This window comes from Balaenoptera physalus (genome assembly GCF_965194825.1).
Source record: "Balaenoptera physalus genome assembly, chromosome: 8".
Lineage (NCBI taxonomy): Eukaryota > Metazoa > Chordata > Mammalia > Artiodactyla > Balaenopteridae > Balaenoptera > Balaenoptera physalus.
The window spans coordinates 108,036,683-108,050,654 of record NC_138887.1 but is presented as its reverse complement, the minus strand read 5'-3'; the positions used below and the strand labels follow the sequence as shown (position 1 = coordinate 108,050,654).

Below are 13,972 nucleotides of genomic sequence, written 5' to 3'. Positions count from 1 at the left end.
TCACTGTTATCAAGCAATTGCAGGCTAAAAAAATATATAAGCCTATGCATCATTAAATTTAAAGCAGTTGTATGTAGATGCCTTAAGTCCTATTGTAAAGCCACAAATAGATAACATAGCTACCATTTCTCAAGCACAGGTTATATGCCATGTGCTTATACTGAGCACATCCTATCATTTAATCTTTACAAGGACCTTGTAAGGTAAGTATTAGACTGTCAGTCACGTTGGACTCACCTTGCTTTGTCTTCAGTACCTTCTCACCATGGAGAGTTTGCTTGAACCCTGGGCCTGAATTATGGCGGGAAGAGTGGTTTAGGAAGAGGAAAGGGAGTTAAAGTAGGATGGTCGTCATTCGAGGCTTTCCTTCCCCCTGGTAGGCTAGGCTGGATAATCCCAAGCCTGTCTGCCGGGAAAGCCTAGATATATTTCCGGTGCTGTGTCTGGGGTGTGCATATTCTGCCTCCTACTCCCCTGACCATTCTGCCCCCAGCAATTAAAGCATTCCTCTTTAGGCAAGACTTTTCGAGAAGCATTGGTGGCGTCAATTCTGCTTGCCTCTCCCACCCCCCGCCCCCAACAACACACATCATAGGTGTTTCCTCTTTCTTATAGTGACTCTTCCAAAAGCTTGTGACAGGCAGAACCAAATATTAGAACCCAGCCCCATAGACAGTGCATTGCGACGGTCCAGCCACCGCAGGGGGTCTTCCAGGTCCCGACGGAGAGGGGTAAGGGACTGAATAGCACCGCGAGTATGGGGTCAGAAGGACCAAGACAACTGATGGTTGCTAGGCACTTTATTTAGAATTTACTGAATCTTATATAGACAGAAGAGGAACTTATTATTAGACAATAATCCCATGGAATTGCTTATCGTCTCAGTTCAGTCACTACCACAGACGTCAACAAGTTTACAACAACTATCCTTGAACATTATCTTCCCTTAACCAGGCTCACACACAGCCCCCAGCCATAGGGAACAACCACGACTCTCAGTTCCCTGAGGTCTCCTGGCTTGAGATAGCTTTGCTAATCTCTTTTACATTCCTCAGGCCTGGGAAATAGAGTGTATTTCAAGGTAAGGGCTTTGCTTTTTGTGAGAGACATACTGTCTCCTCCAGGAGTTACCTCCGGCTAAGACTGCATGCTTCCCACAGTGCATAAAGGTCACAAAGCTTCCATGGTTATTTTTCTCTTAATAGAAAAGATCTTAGGATTTCCACTGTACAAAGTTCAGGTGAACTTTAGATATATGCTGTCACTTTGTTTGCCTCTAGCTCAGATTCAAGTACTCCTGGTGGCTGTTATCTTGATCATTCTCAACCCTTCCCTCCTAGTTTGCCCTTTACCTGATGAGATTGAGTGTGTGCCCGCATACCCACATACCACTGCTGCTCAGCACCCACATAGCACTCTCCTCTAGAGTTAGGTGAGACACTGGCTGTCTATTTGAGTGATGAGGCAACTTAGGAATTCTCTCTCCTCCCCTCTCTCCCTCTCCTGAAGAACAAGCATTCCCTTCTCTGGTTCTGCGATCCGCTCTGCATCAGTGATCTGCTGGTATCTCACTTGGTCTTACCTATGAGGCCGCAGGGAGCTGCCGTTTTGACTGAGTCTGTATTTAAGATGGACCCTCACATGTTCGGGGCTCTCAGCTGAGATGGTTGGGACACCTGAGCCTTTCTCTACACCTGGACCTTCACCCCAGGCTTCTGCATAGCATGATGGTCCTCGGGTTCCTGGAGGGTGCGGATGGACGCTTCCAGACATTCTGAGGCCAGGCTGGGGAAGTCTGCCTCATCTCTGTGGCATTCTGCCAGCTAAAACAAGTCACAGAGCCAGCCCCAACTCAAGGGGTGGGGTAATAGACCCCTCTACTTTATAATTAATGGCCATATTTAATCTACCCCCCTCCCTTACTCTGTCTTCTTCCGTTGAAAATGATGACCCTCCCTTCTCAATATCCTGAACTACTGACTCACTTGGAATTCCCTGGAGCTCTGCTTTTATATTTTCCTTTGGTTCAGGGTCCTAAGCCAAGGCTGCAAGATTTAGCAAATAAAAATACAAGACAACAATAACTTCTTTTTTAAAAGGATTAAGTATGTCCCATGCAATATTTGGGACATAATTACACTAAAAACAAAACCAAAAATCCTCTTCTCAGCTGGGTCTCCCCAGGGACTTGAATGATGAGGCCTGAGATGATATTGCTCTAACACTATGGATTTTCACACACCCCCCAACTTCTCTTTCTACTCCCTTAAGACGGTCTTTAAAAGCCCCTGTAACTCAAGCTCATAAGACTTGGAGTTTCTAACCTCAGCCATAGATCAGTACACACACACTTTTTCTGGCATGAAATCCAGCTGGCAAATCTCTTAGTGCTCTGATCAAAGCCTGACATTCCAATACTAAACTAGTTTCTTTTCGATCCCAGGTGTCTTTTGCAAAGAGTGAATAATGTGATACAGCTCCGTGTGTCAAAACTGAAGGACACAAGGAATTTGTTAGTAACTTGGGGTAGGGGGAAGCTTATTTTTCTAATTTTTTTGGTTAGCTTTTGTAAATTAGTTGGTTTAATATTTATACTAATGAGAAAACACTTGAGATTTTTGTAATCACCTCAACTTCACTCACAGGCAAACAGTTCTCATGGTCACTGTGTCTGCCTCACCAGGGTCTCCAATTGGCCAGTAGATACATGGGGGGAAAGACTGGAGATCATGAAGCAAAATCCGTCTCTTCTGTTTGAAAATAAAATTTTACTATGATCTACATTCCAAGGATCACTGTATATTGATGGGTGGCAATTTTTAACCTTTTAGTACTACAGTCAAATAATAGAAACTGAATTGCAGTTGATTTTTACTAAAATTAGTATTTATCAACCTGATAGGCATGGTCAATTTCATTCTTAACATCAACCTCATTGTCTCTAGTTATTCAGGAACATGGATGTAAAATCTTTTGACGTTGTCAGCCTAATTCTCCATGTTCCTTAAGAGCTAAGCACTTTGGCTCAACCATTTCTGTTGTCATTTGTTTTAATATCTTCAGTTGCTGATATAATTTTATAAAACTGTGCATTTAGAATTGGAAAGTATCTTTGCAGAACTATTCATCTCATTTCAATTACAGAAACTCTTTTACATTATCATGTTCTTAAAGTCGGGGACACGTACACAGAAAACATGACCCTTTCTCTGTAATCATCTTCTTAATGTGATCTCTGCTCAGTGAATAGTCTTGCCTAATTTAATAATGATGATGACTCTGAAATTCCCCTGATCTGATGGAAAATATCCTTTGCGAAGATGCCTCTGTGAGGCTGGGATTCGGGGATTTCTACCAGACTGGCATCGTTGTTTGTAAATTAGCATTAGGTTTGCAGAGTGGGTGGGTCTGATCAGTTTGAAATCATGTAAATAAAAAGATAAATGAATACAACTTTTCCACTGTGCCAAAGATCAAGAGATGCCCCTCCTAATAATCTCAGTTGCTGCAAACCTCTTGAAGTTTTAGTTTTTTACATTTCATGTCTTCTTATTATATAAATCCTAAAAACTGTTCAAAGACCTGCCTGTAAAGATGCCTTTAATGGCAAGGGTCCTAAGAAATCAGTCGGCCTTTTTCAAGGCTCATGACTGATACGGCTTGATTGCTTTCTGCGTCCTTACTCCAGGGAGCCCCTCTCTCCCCTCTGCTTTGCCCTCTCCTTCACCGTTTATTGACGCTGAGCAGTGGGGTCCACAATCAGGACGCCGCCCTCTGAACGGGAGTCGTGAGAGATTAGTCATTCTCCCAGACACCACATTCAGCAACGAAGTTCTCTTCTCAGAGCTCTTTGAAATCCAGGCTGAGGGGCTGGGGGGCACGGGACCTGTGGTTATTTCTGAAAAGCCACAGGAGGCTTGAATTTTTCTCTTCCCGCATCTTCTTTGGGACTTCTTCTCTCAAATACACGACATGCTGCTTTCCTTTATGAAAAACTGGAATTTGGGCATTGGGAGGGTTGAAAAGAGAACGGAGGAGGGAGAGAGCTTAAGAATTCCACAGGGACAGGGCGGAGAGAGGAGGATGTGGGAGGGATTCCAGCTGAGAGACCCCCGCCCCACCCCCCGGCGGTTCCTGCTTTTCAACTCCTTTCAGCCTTACTTTTGCCCACTCCCTCCTCCCTAGTGTTACCCCTCCGAGACACTTTTATGGTGTTTTAGTCTTTTACCACCGCCCCCCCCCAACCCCGGCACATTTTGCTCTTTTGTTTTTATTCTCCCAGCTCCCACCCCTCTGCCCCCTACTGTGTTTCCTGATAGAAATCTCACTCATGCATTTCCTTTCTGATTTCAATGGCTTATTTTGTCTTCCCTCTTTTTCTGCCTTCAGTCTTTCTTTTCTTTTTTTCACCCCCCCCCCCTTTTTCTGCCTCTGGTCCCCGAGAGAAACGACCACCATCCTGCTGGGACAGGATGATGGTGCTGTTAAGAGTTCCCAGTGCCAGCTCTCCCCACATCTGTGCAGCTTTTGTCCTGGGGCAGAGGAGGATTTGGAATGGTCTGCTGGCAGCGTCAGGGAGACTAATGGGAAATGAGGTCCAGAGAGAGAGAGAGGCCACGGGGAGTTGGTAGGAATAGCAAAGGGGATTTGGATGCCTCGGTGTGGGAAGCAAATTAAAGGATGCATGTGACAAAAGACACATCATATATAATACAAGTGCAGTATCGATGATAAAATCGCATCAGTTCAGTGGAAGAACCTATGGGATGAGCACTGACTGGCCAGCAAACTTGACATTTGGAAGGTTTGACTACTTACCACGCTGCTCCCTTTTTCATGTTGGGAAGTTTGTGAAGTTTCGCTTCTTTTCGAAGCAAGAAAAGCTTCCCTGGCCTTCACCAGGGAATACTGATGTGTATTTCCCACAATGTATTTTTCTTTCCCTTATTTTTCAGACCATTTCTCATATGGCATAGCTTTTTTTTGAATCCATGTTCCATGTATGGATCTCTCTCTGAGAAAAACTATATTGGCCAGGGCCCAAGTGGATTTTTAAATGTTTCATTCATTCATTCATTCATTCAAAAATTCTGTCCCATTCACTTTTTTTTTTTAATTTTTATTTATTTTTGGCTGCATTGGGTCTTCGTTGCTGCGTGCGGGCTTTCTCTAGTTGTGGAGAATGGTGGCTACTCTTCATTGTGGTGTGTGGGCTTCTCATTGCAGTGGCTTCTCTTGTTGCGGAGCACGGGCTCTAGGCACGCGGGCTTCAGTAGTTGTGGCTCATGGGCTCTAGAGCACAGGCTCAGTAGTTGTGGCGCACGGGCTTAGTTGCTCCGCGGCATGTGGAATCTTCCCGGACCAGGGATCGAACCCGTGTCCCCTGCATTGGCAGACGGATTCTTATCCACTGCGCCACCAGGGAAGCCCAGTCCCATGCACTTTTGAAGAAAGATGTTATAGTAATAATCACTGCTCATCTTTACTGTTCTGAATGCTTTACATGTATTCATACATGTAATTCTTACAACAATCCTACAAGGTAAGTTCTCTTATCTCTATTTGACAGGTGGTAAAAACTGAAGGGTAGTAAAGTTAGGTGACTTGCCAAAACTCATCCATAATATGAGATTGGTTTCTGCCTTCCATATTCCTAAAGCCCAGCAAGGGAAATGAAACATGGATAAACAACCACAGCACAGGGTAGTTTGAAATGAGTATCATATGCAGCGTTCTAGTGACAACTGGTACAGGGCTGCAGAAGGGCAATGATCATCTTATGAAAATTTCATGGAGAAGTTTGTACCCATATCCCCTCAGTAGAGATTCAACAGTCATCTTCTGGTGCAGGTTAGCTATGGAATGGAGTGTGGATATTTTAGTAAATCCTGGGAAGGACAGAGAGCCAAGACTTCCCTTTATATTCAGGGAACAATCAGGAATTCTCTGCTGACAATTTAATGGCATTCCTTCAAACTCCTTAGGGGAAATGCATGGTATCCACAGTCAGGATATATGTATTCATGAAATACAAACTCAGCCCAAACCCAAATGTTCCCCATTGGTACATATTGAAGGAATTCCATCATCTTTATGTTTTCTCTTTCTCCTGTTCTCTCCCTTATGAGTGAGACTAAAATTAACTTTTCCAAAAACCATAGTTGCTATTTTTTCACATGTATGTTTCTTTCAAGGGAAAATTTTTATGGTCTTTGTTGATTGTTTTTATTTCTCTGACTACGCCTCCACCTCCAAATCTTAACACCAGTGCTACTATCCCACACAGTACACTATTAGACAGCATGCTGTACTAGTAAGAGTAGCTCCCTATAGGTCACTGAAGACACAGATAGGGAGGGAAACCACAGCTTTGTCTCAGGCTGCACCTGGCAGTCACTCCTCCTCCCCTTTTCTCTTCTGCAGCCCCTTCTTGCTATCAGTTAATTAAGTCCATCTTTCCAGAGCTGTTCCTGAAACCTTTAACTGAAGTTTCTTTGGATATTAAGAGCAAAAGGATCTTGTTTTAGTATCAGCAGCTCTTTTTCTCATCTCTGTCAGCTGCAGAGGATTAAAGGGGGAGGGGGAGACAAGAAAACAGCTCCAGGCGTGCCTGACTCGCAGATTAGATGACCAGCTCTGGAAGCCTTCTGGGTTGGCTTCATTTATAGTGATTCTTGTCAGAAAGTTGAGGAACAAGCTTCTTTCTCTTCCTTGTCCCACTTTCAGAGTGTCAAATCCTTGCCATTTTAGCGCAGATGAAACTGTTTCAGCATCCTCTCACTGCATGGAGGCGTGGACCCCAGAGTCCATGGACCCACTGTGGGTGCAGCTCTGAGAGCACCAAGTGACAGTGCTGAGGAAAGGAGGAACTGAGACAAGGCCCCTGTTGCCTAAAAATTTGTGCAGTTGTTACCAAACACACGTTCATGTGTGCCCGACGCACAGTGAGGCCAAACAAACCGAAACATTGGAGTTTGGAGCAGAGAAAGGCTTATTGCAGGGCCAAGCAAGGAGAACAGGTGGCTCGTGCCCCAAAACCCTGGACTCGTCAAAGGGTTTCAGCAAAGTATTTTTAAAGGCGAGGGAGGGGCATTACAGGGTATGGGATCAGCTTATGCACAATTCTCTGATTGGTTGATGGTGAGGTAACAGGGCAGTGTCCCAGGGGTTAACATTATCAATCCTTAGGTGCCAGTAGGTCTGGGGGCTCATGATCAACAAGTAGTTAACTTTTTCAATTTGGTGGTGGTTTTAGCCTCTGTAAAACAACTCAGGAAGTGTGCATCAGATACTATTGTCTAGGTACTCCAGAGAGGAGTTACAGCAGAGGACATGGGAGGAGGGATCTGTCCCAGGATGGTCCTGCTCAGTTACACAATTATCAGTAACAATGGGAACAGACACTGGTGAGGCCAGGCTGCTCATGGAATTCCTTTCAAAATGAATGGCTTTGCTGAAGGCGCTTTCTAAAAGGACCATTGGGCACTGTAAGCCTTCTTGCTCCTGACCTTGTAGAGGATGCCTCATCAGCGATTGAATAGGCCTGGAGGACTGGTTCTCAGGACACAGAATTGGAGTCAACACTTACTTCAAATGTAAGTGGGAACCAAGGCGCCCTTTTATATCTCCTTCCCTCATTGATATTCCAGTATCTTGACTTAGTGTAACCTGCTGTGTTATGTCAGAGAGTAGGACACTTAATTATACCTAAACTTTAGGCATTTCATGCAGTGTCCCAGCTACTGTTTTAAGCACATTTTTTTGTATTAACTTATGAAACCTCATAACAAACCTGTGTGATAAATATTATTATTAATCCTGATTTACATGTGTGACAATCAAGGTGCTGAGAAATAAAATGAACCTGCCCAAGATCTAGTGAGTGGAAGATACAGCTGGGATTTGAAACCAAGGAGGTTCAGCTCCAGACCCTCACTCTTAATCACTGCGCTGGACTGCTTGGCACTTCAGGGGGTACAGGGCGGGGAGGGGGTGGATTATCATTAATGTTTCCTTAGAATCACAGGACTGAGGAACAAAAATGAATGAATTGAATCCTCGTTGAACCTGTAAAATAGGGAACATGCTAGAAGGATATGAAAAATAATCCAAGTATTCTTACATTTAAAAGATGTAGAATAATTTATTTAAGGAGATAAGGCGTATATTTGAAAAGCAAATACATAGTACAAGGGTAGACTCCAATAAGTGTTATGGGAGTTCTTCTGTTGATTGATTCCTTCTGTCAAAGAGAAGACAGGTTGATTCCATGTGTTAAAGGTGGCCTTTTCAGAGGACCTTGTCACAGACTGGTCTTTAAAGAATGTGTAAGACTTAGGTGTGTGGGTAGAAAATCCCTCTCTGGGTAGCAAGAGTGGAGAGAGCAAGCTCTCAGAGCTGGGAGAGCCTGAGAAATATTAAACTTAATATTATATTAAAAATATTATATTATAAGACTTAATAGCTAAGCTAAACTTAGCTTATGCAAAAAAAATGGAGCCTTGAGAACAAATTGAGGAAGGGTAGTTCCAAGTGAAAGACTGTGAACTTCAGTGTTGAAATACCTGGGGAGACACAGGACATATGATGAATTTAAAACCTGGAAATCTGTATGTTGCAAGATCTTTTTTATGTTTTCTTAGTAACAGCCCTGCATGCTAATATGTTCCTGACAGAGACCTTTTAGGAAGCTTATTTGTCAAATAGTACAAGTAGGAGCAACAAATAGGACAGACATTGCAAGAGAAGATTCACCCAGCCTTGATGACTGGTAGATGGGAAAGAGAGGAGGTGAAGTTGGTGATTTAGCTCCTGGATGACCGGGAGGATTGTGAAAGTCCCCTTTCTCCTTGACCAATGACTTTTTTTTTTTTAATTGAAGTATAGTTGATTTACAATATTGTGTTAGTTTTAGGTATACAGCACAGTGATTCAGATATATATCTATATATATATGTTCTTTTTCAATATTACAAAATATTGAGTAGAGTTCCTTGTGCTCTACAGTAGGTCCTTGTTGGTTATCTCTTTTATATATAGTAGTATATATATGTTAATACCAAACTCCTAATTTATCCCTCCCTGCCCCCTTTCCCCTTTGGTAACCATAAGTTTGTTTTCTATGTCTGTGGGTCTATTTCTGTTTTGTAAATAAGTTCATTTGCATCTTTTCTTTTTTTTTAGATTCCATGTATAAGCGATATCATATGATGTTTGTCTTTCTCTGTCTGACTTACTTACTTCACTTAGTGTAATAATCTCTACATCCATTCATGTTGCTGCAAATGACATTATTTCATTCTTTTTCTTTTTTTGATGTATTTCATTCTTTTTTTTTTGATGTTCAGTACACAGAACATTTTCTTTTTCTTTTTTCTCTTTATTTTTTATTAAAGTTTAGTTGATTTACAACTTTGTGCTAGTTTCAGGTGTACAGCAAAGTGATTCAGTTATACATACATATATATACGTATATTCTTTTTCAGATTCTTTTTCCATATAGGTTATTACAAAATACTGAGTGTAGTTCCCTGTGCTATACAGTAGGTCCTTGTTGTTTACCTATTTTATATACAGTAGCATGTATAGGTTACTCCCAAATTCCTAATTTATCCCTTCCACCCCCATTCCCCTTTGGTAACCATAAGCTTGTTTTCTATATCTGTGAGTCTGTTTCTGTTTTATAAATAAGTTCATTTGTATCTTTTTTTTTAGATTACACATATAATTGATATCATATGATATTTGTCTTTCTCTGTCTGTCTTTCACTTAATCGCTAGGTCCATCCATGTTGCTGCAAATGGCATTATTTCATCCTTTTGTATGGCTGAGTAGTATTCCATTGTATATATGTACTATATCTTCCTTATCCATTCATCTGTCGATGGACATTTAGGTTGTTTCCATGTCTTGGTTATTGTAAATAGTACAATATTGGGGTGCATGTATTTTTTCAAATTACGGTTTTCTCTGGATACATGCCCAGGAGTGGGGTTGCAGGATCACATGGTAGCTCTATTTTTAGTTTTTTAAGGAACCTCCATACTGTTCTCCACAGTGGCTGTACCAATTTACATTCCCACTAACAGTGCAAGAGGGTTCCCTTTACTCCACACCCTCTTCAGCATTTGTTATTTGTAGACTTTTTAATGATGGCCAGTCTGACTGGTATGTGGTGATACCTCACTGTAGTTTTGATTTGCATTTTTCTAATAATTAGCGATGTTGAGCATTTTTTCATGTGCTTCTTGGCCATTTGTATGTTGTCTTTGGAGAAATGTTTATTTATATCTTCTGCCCATTTTTTGATTGGGTTGTTTTTTGATATTGAGCTGTATGAGTTATTTGTATATTTTGGAAATTAATCCCCTGTCGGTCGCATTGTTTGCAAATATTTTCTCCCATTCTGGAGGTTGTCTTTTCATTTTGTTTATGGTTTACTTTGCTGTGCAAAAGCTTTTAAGTTTAATTAGGTCCCATTTGTTTTTGTTTTTATTTTTATTTCCATTACTCTAGGAGACAGATCCAAAAAGATATTGCTGTAATTTATGTCAAAGAGTGTTCTGCCTGTTTCCCTTTAGGAGTTTTATAGTATCTGTTCTTACATTTAGGTCTTTGATCCATTTTGAGTTTATTTTTGTATATGGTTATTAGAGAATGTTCTAATTTCAAGCTTTTACATGTAGCTGTCCAGTTTTCCCAGCACCTCTTATTGAAGAGACTGTCTTTTCTCCATTGTATATTCTTGCCTCCTTTGTCATAGATTAATTGACCATAGGTGTGTGGGTTTATTTCTGGGCTTTCTATCCTGTGCCATTGATCTATATGTCTGTTTTTGTGCCAGTACCAAACTGTCTTGATTACTGTAGCTTTGTAGTATAGCCTGAAGTCAGGGAGCCTGATTCCTCCAGCTCTGTTCTTCTTTCTCAAAATTGCTTTGGCTATTTGGGGTCTTTTTTATTTCCATACAAACTGCAAAATTTTTGTTCTAGTTCTGTGAAAAATGCCATTGGTAATTTGATAGGGATTGCATTGAATCTGTAGATTGCCTTGGGTAGTATAGTCATTTTAACAATATTGATTCTTCCAATCCAAGAACACGGTGTATCTTTCATCTGTTTCTGTCATCTTCAGTTTCGTTCATCAGTGTCTGACCACTGACTTTCATAGTTAGGGAAGATGAGGTTAGGACTTTCTTTCTTCTAATTATGTAGTAAGTAGTTACATAAATAAATGCTCAATGATAATGATATCTGCCCATATGGAGAGCAAATCACCAGGATCATACTTCTAAAGTTTACAGTGCTCAATACCTAGAGCTATGTTTGACCCTTCCAAACACATTTATTGATTAATTCAACCAGCCTCTGCTTGGCACCAGGCTCCATGCCAGTCACCAAGGAAGGTGGACAAGACATTGGCCACAACTTCAAGGGGTTTTTCCAGAGTCTAGTTGTGGAGAGAGACAAGTGTCATGATCGGTAAGGTGATCATATATACCTACTTGTCAGGGATAGTCTCAATTTGGATGATTAATTATTATTACCCCCCACCACCACCATTTTAGGAAATAGGGTTAGTACACAAAGTGAGGTAACACAAAGGCATGACATTTAATGCAGTATTAGGAGTGGGGAGATAGAGGGCTTTGTGGAGAAAATGTGTGTCAGCTGATACCTGCAGGTAAGGAATTGTGTGAAGGGTTGGGGGGAAAGGTGAACATTCCAAGCAGTGTTTGCAGGTTGAATGAATAAATTAGTGAACAAATGAGAAATTGTGAATGTGCAAGCACAGAACATTTTAATTCCTGATGAAGCATCTATAATCATTTGATGTTTAACATTTCTTCCAGATTTTGGAAGGGAAATCTCATGAAAAATAGAATTTTACCCCATTTCTAAAATAAAGAGATGGGACTGGATAATATCTTGACTTAGTGTAATTTGCTGTGTTATGTCAGAGAAAGGGACACTTAATAATACGGTGTCTCATAGCTTTCATGCTATACTACATAAGATTACATCCCAAACAACCTGCTGCTGGAGAATGAAAAATGGTCTTTAAAGTCCATCTGATTCTCCCTTTCCCCCCTAGGTAGCCACTTAATTATTTTTCATTTATTCTGTTCTTCAACTTGTTTGAAAGCTTCCTGAAGGCAGAGGCCATATCATTCTTTTTTATCTCCCATTCTGTACATATTGCCTGGTGATGATTGAGAGATTGATGAGGGGGAGGTAGAGGGATCCTTTCTCTTTTGGAGGGGAGGTGGTCTTATTATCCCTGTCACCAAATACTCATTCAGCTTCCCAAGGCATTTTAATTCTGTGACAATAATTTTTTGTTAGTTAATGGTTAGTTTTTGAGCTTATTTTTGATGGACATCTTGCTTTCCTCTTCTTTAGGACCTTCTGAGTTATTGGATATGGCAGACAGTGAAACGTGAGTGTTGCCTTACATTATGTGATCTAGATTATCTTTTTGAGAACATATCTAGGAAAAGAATGCAGCCTCTAGGGCATACAATTGATAATTGTAATGTCAGTGATAAAAAGTGTCTACTTTCAGTTGTATTTATAACTGTGCAGGGCTAATCTTCTAAATCAAAGATTACACAATAAAAATAGATGGCACCTGTCATGATGATTGCACATGTAGCTGTTGCTGGTCATCATTTAGAACTTCCTTCAAGTGAGGTACTTCTGCTTTGATGCACCTTGAACTACAGAGAAGTCTAAATTAATGCACTTACCTCTTAATTACCCATCACATTAACTCTTCCTCAACTGAGGTTTATAAGAAAATTAAGCCCTAATGCCCTAAGGCATCCTTTTTGTATAGTGAAACAATTTCTCTGTGCTGAGTCTAGAATGGGACAAGTTATACAACCACTGGAGAACTAAGAACATAGTACCTCCAACCATTTCCATGTTTTGTGCTTCAGAAGAGAAACCCTGGTTGAGAAAGTCACCAGCTCTGTGGATGGTTGCCAGACTGATAATGTTTGTTTTCAACTTTCTCATTCCCAGGCGGCAAAATAGCTACTATTCCCCAACTAGAAACAAAGAAAGGCTAAGCATTTAACCCTGGAAGCCATGTTGAGCCTCTAAAGAACTTCAGTGAAATTTGAAAAGGGATAAAGAATGGGCGGGGTGGAGTGTGGCGAGGGGCTAAGGAGAGATGGAGGAGGACAAGTAGGAAGGATTTAACCATGAGTTACGGACAAGGGAGAAACTGTCCATTGCTACGTAGAGTTTGTCCGCGTTCCACAAGTCCCATTGGCAAGGTTATCACTCACCCCAGTTTGCCTCTCTAAGGACTGCATTCGATTTTCCATAAACACTTTGGCATTAAGTGCCTTTTCAATTTCAGACCCAGAATGGGAATGTCCTCCTCCCTGTACTGCCTGTGGGGGTGGGGGAAATAGCCACTTTGCCTTGGCTGTTCCCCATACTGATGGCTGACCTGCTGCCCAGTGGGCCAGCTCTGGTTGCGGAACCCTCCCAGAGTCTTACCATCCCTCCCAGGTATCTTCTGGGACTGTCCCCCTCCTGCCACTCACCAGGAATCAGCAGGTGGGGCAGAGTGGGTATCTCCTGGGTCTTTGAAGTTGAGTTCCCAGGAGATTCTCCTCCCAGGGCCAGATGGTCTACCAAGCACTGTGCTGTGGTTCTCCATCGCTGCTCCTGTGTGTGCACCATCTAGGTTGCTCCTGCTCTGCCCACATGTCTACACAGAGAGAGTGGCTCCACACTGTTCAGACACATCTACACACATCAGTCTATTTCATAGGGCCATTGGGTATTACTTAAATCAATCAGACAGTAGTCACTTAAAACAAAATCACTCAGCCTACTTGACCAGCCAACACTGTTCGAAAAAGAGGCTGGAGTCAGATATTAGGGTTAGTCGATGACTAACTCAAGGCGCTTTTAGAACCCCCTCACCCACCTCCCCTGGCCATGCCCTGCAGCC

The 13,972-nt window shown here is 41.7% G+C and overlaps 1 protein-coding gene across 3 annotated transcripts in view; it reads left to right on the top strand.

Annotated features, from left to right (window-relative positions):
- The window catches only part of DGKI (diacylglycerol kinase iota), a 455,938-nt gene that overhangs the window by 427,496 nt on the left and 14,470 nt on the right, over window positions 1-13,972 (top strand). For 2 of the 3 annotated variants that reach the window (XM_082472878.1, XM_082472877.1), the window contains one exon: window positions 12,403-12,439. In XM_082472878.1, coding sequence (XP_082329004.1) covers window positions 12,403-12,439 — 37 coding nt within the window. Of the gene's footprint in view, window positions 1-7,515; window positions 7,596-12,402; window positions 12,440-13,972 lie in introns of all 3 variants that reach the window. The other variant, XR_014266816.1, reaches the window with a different exon arrangement.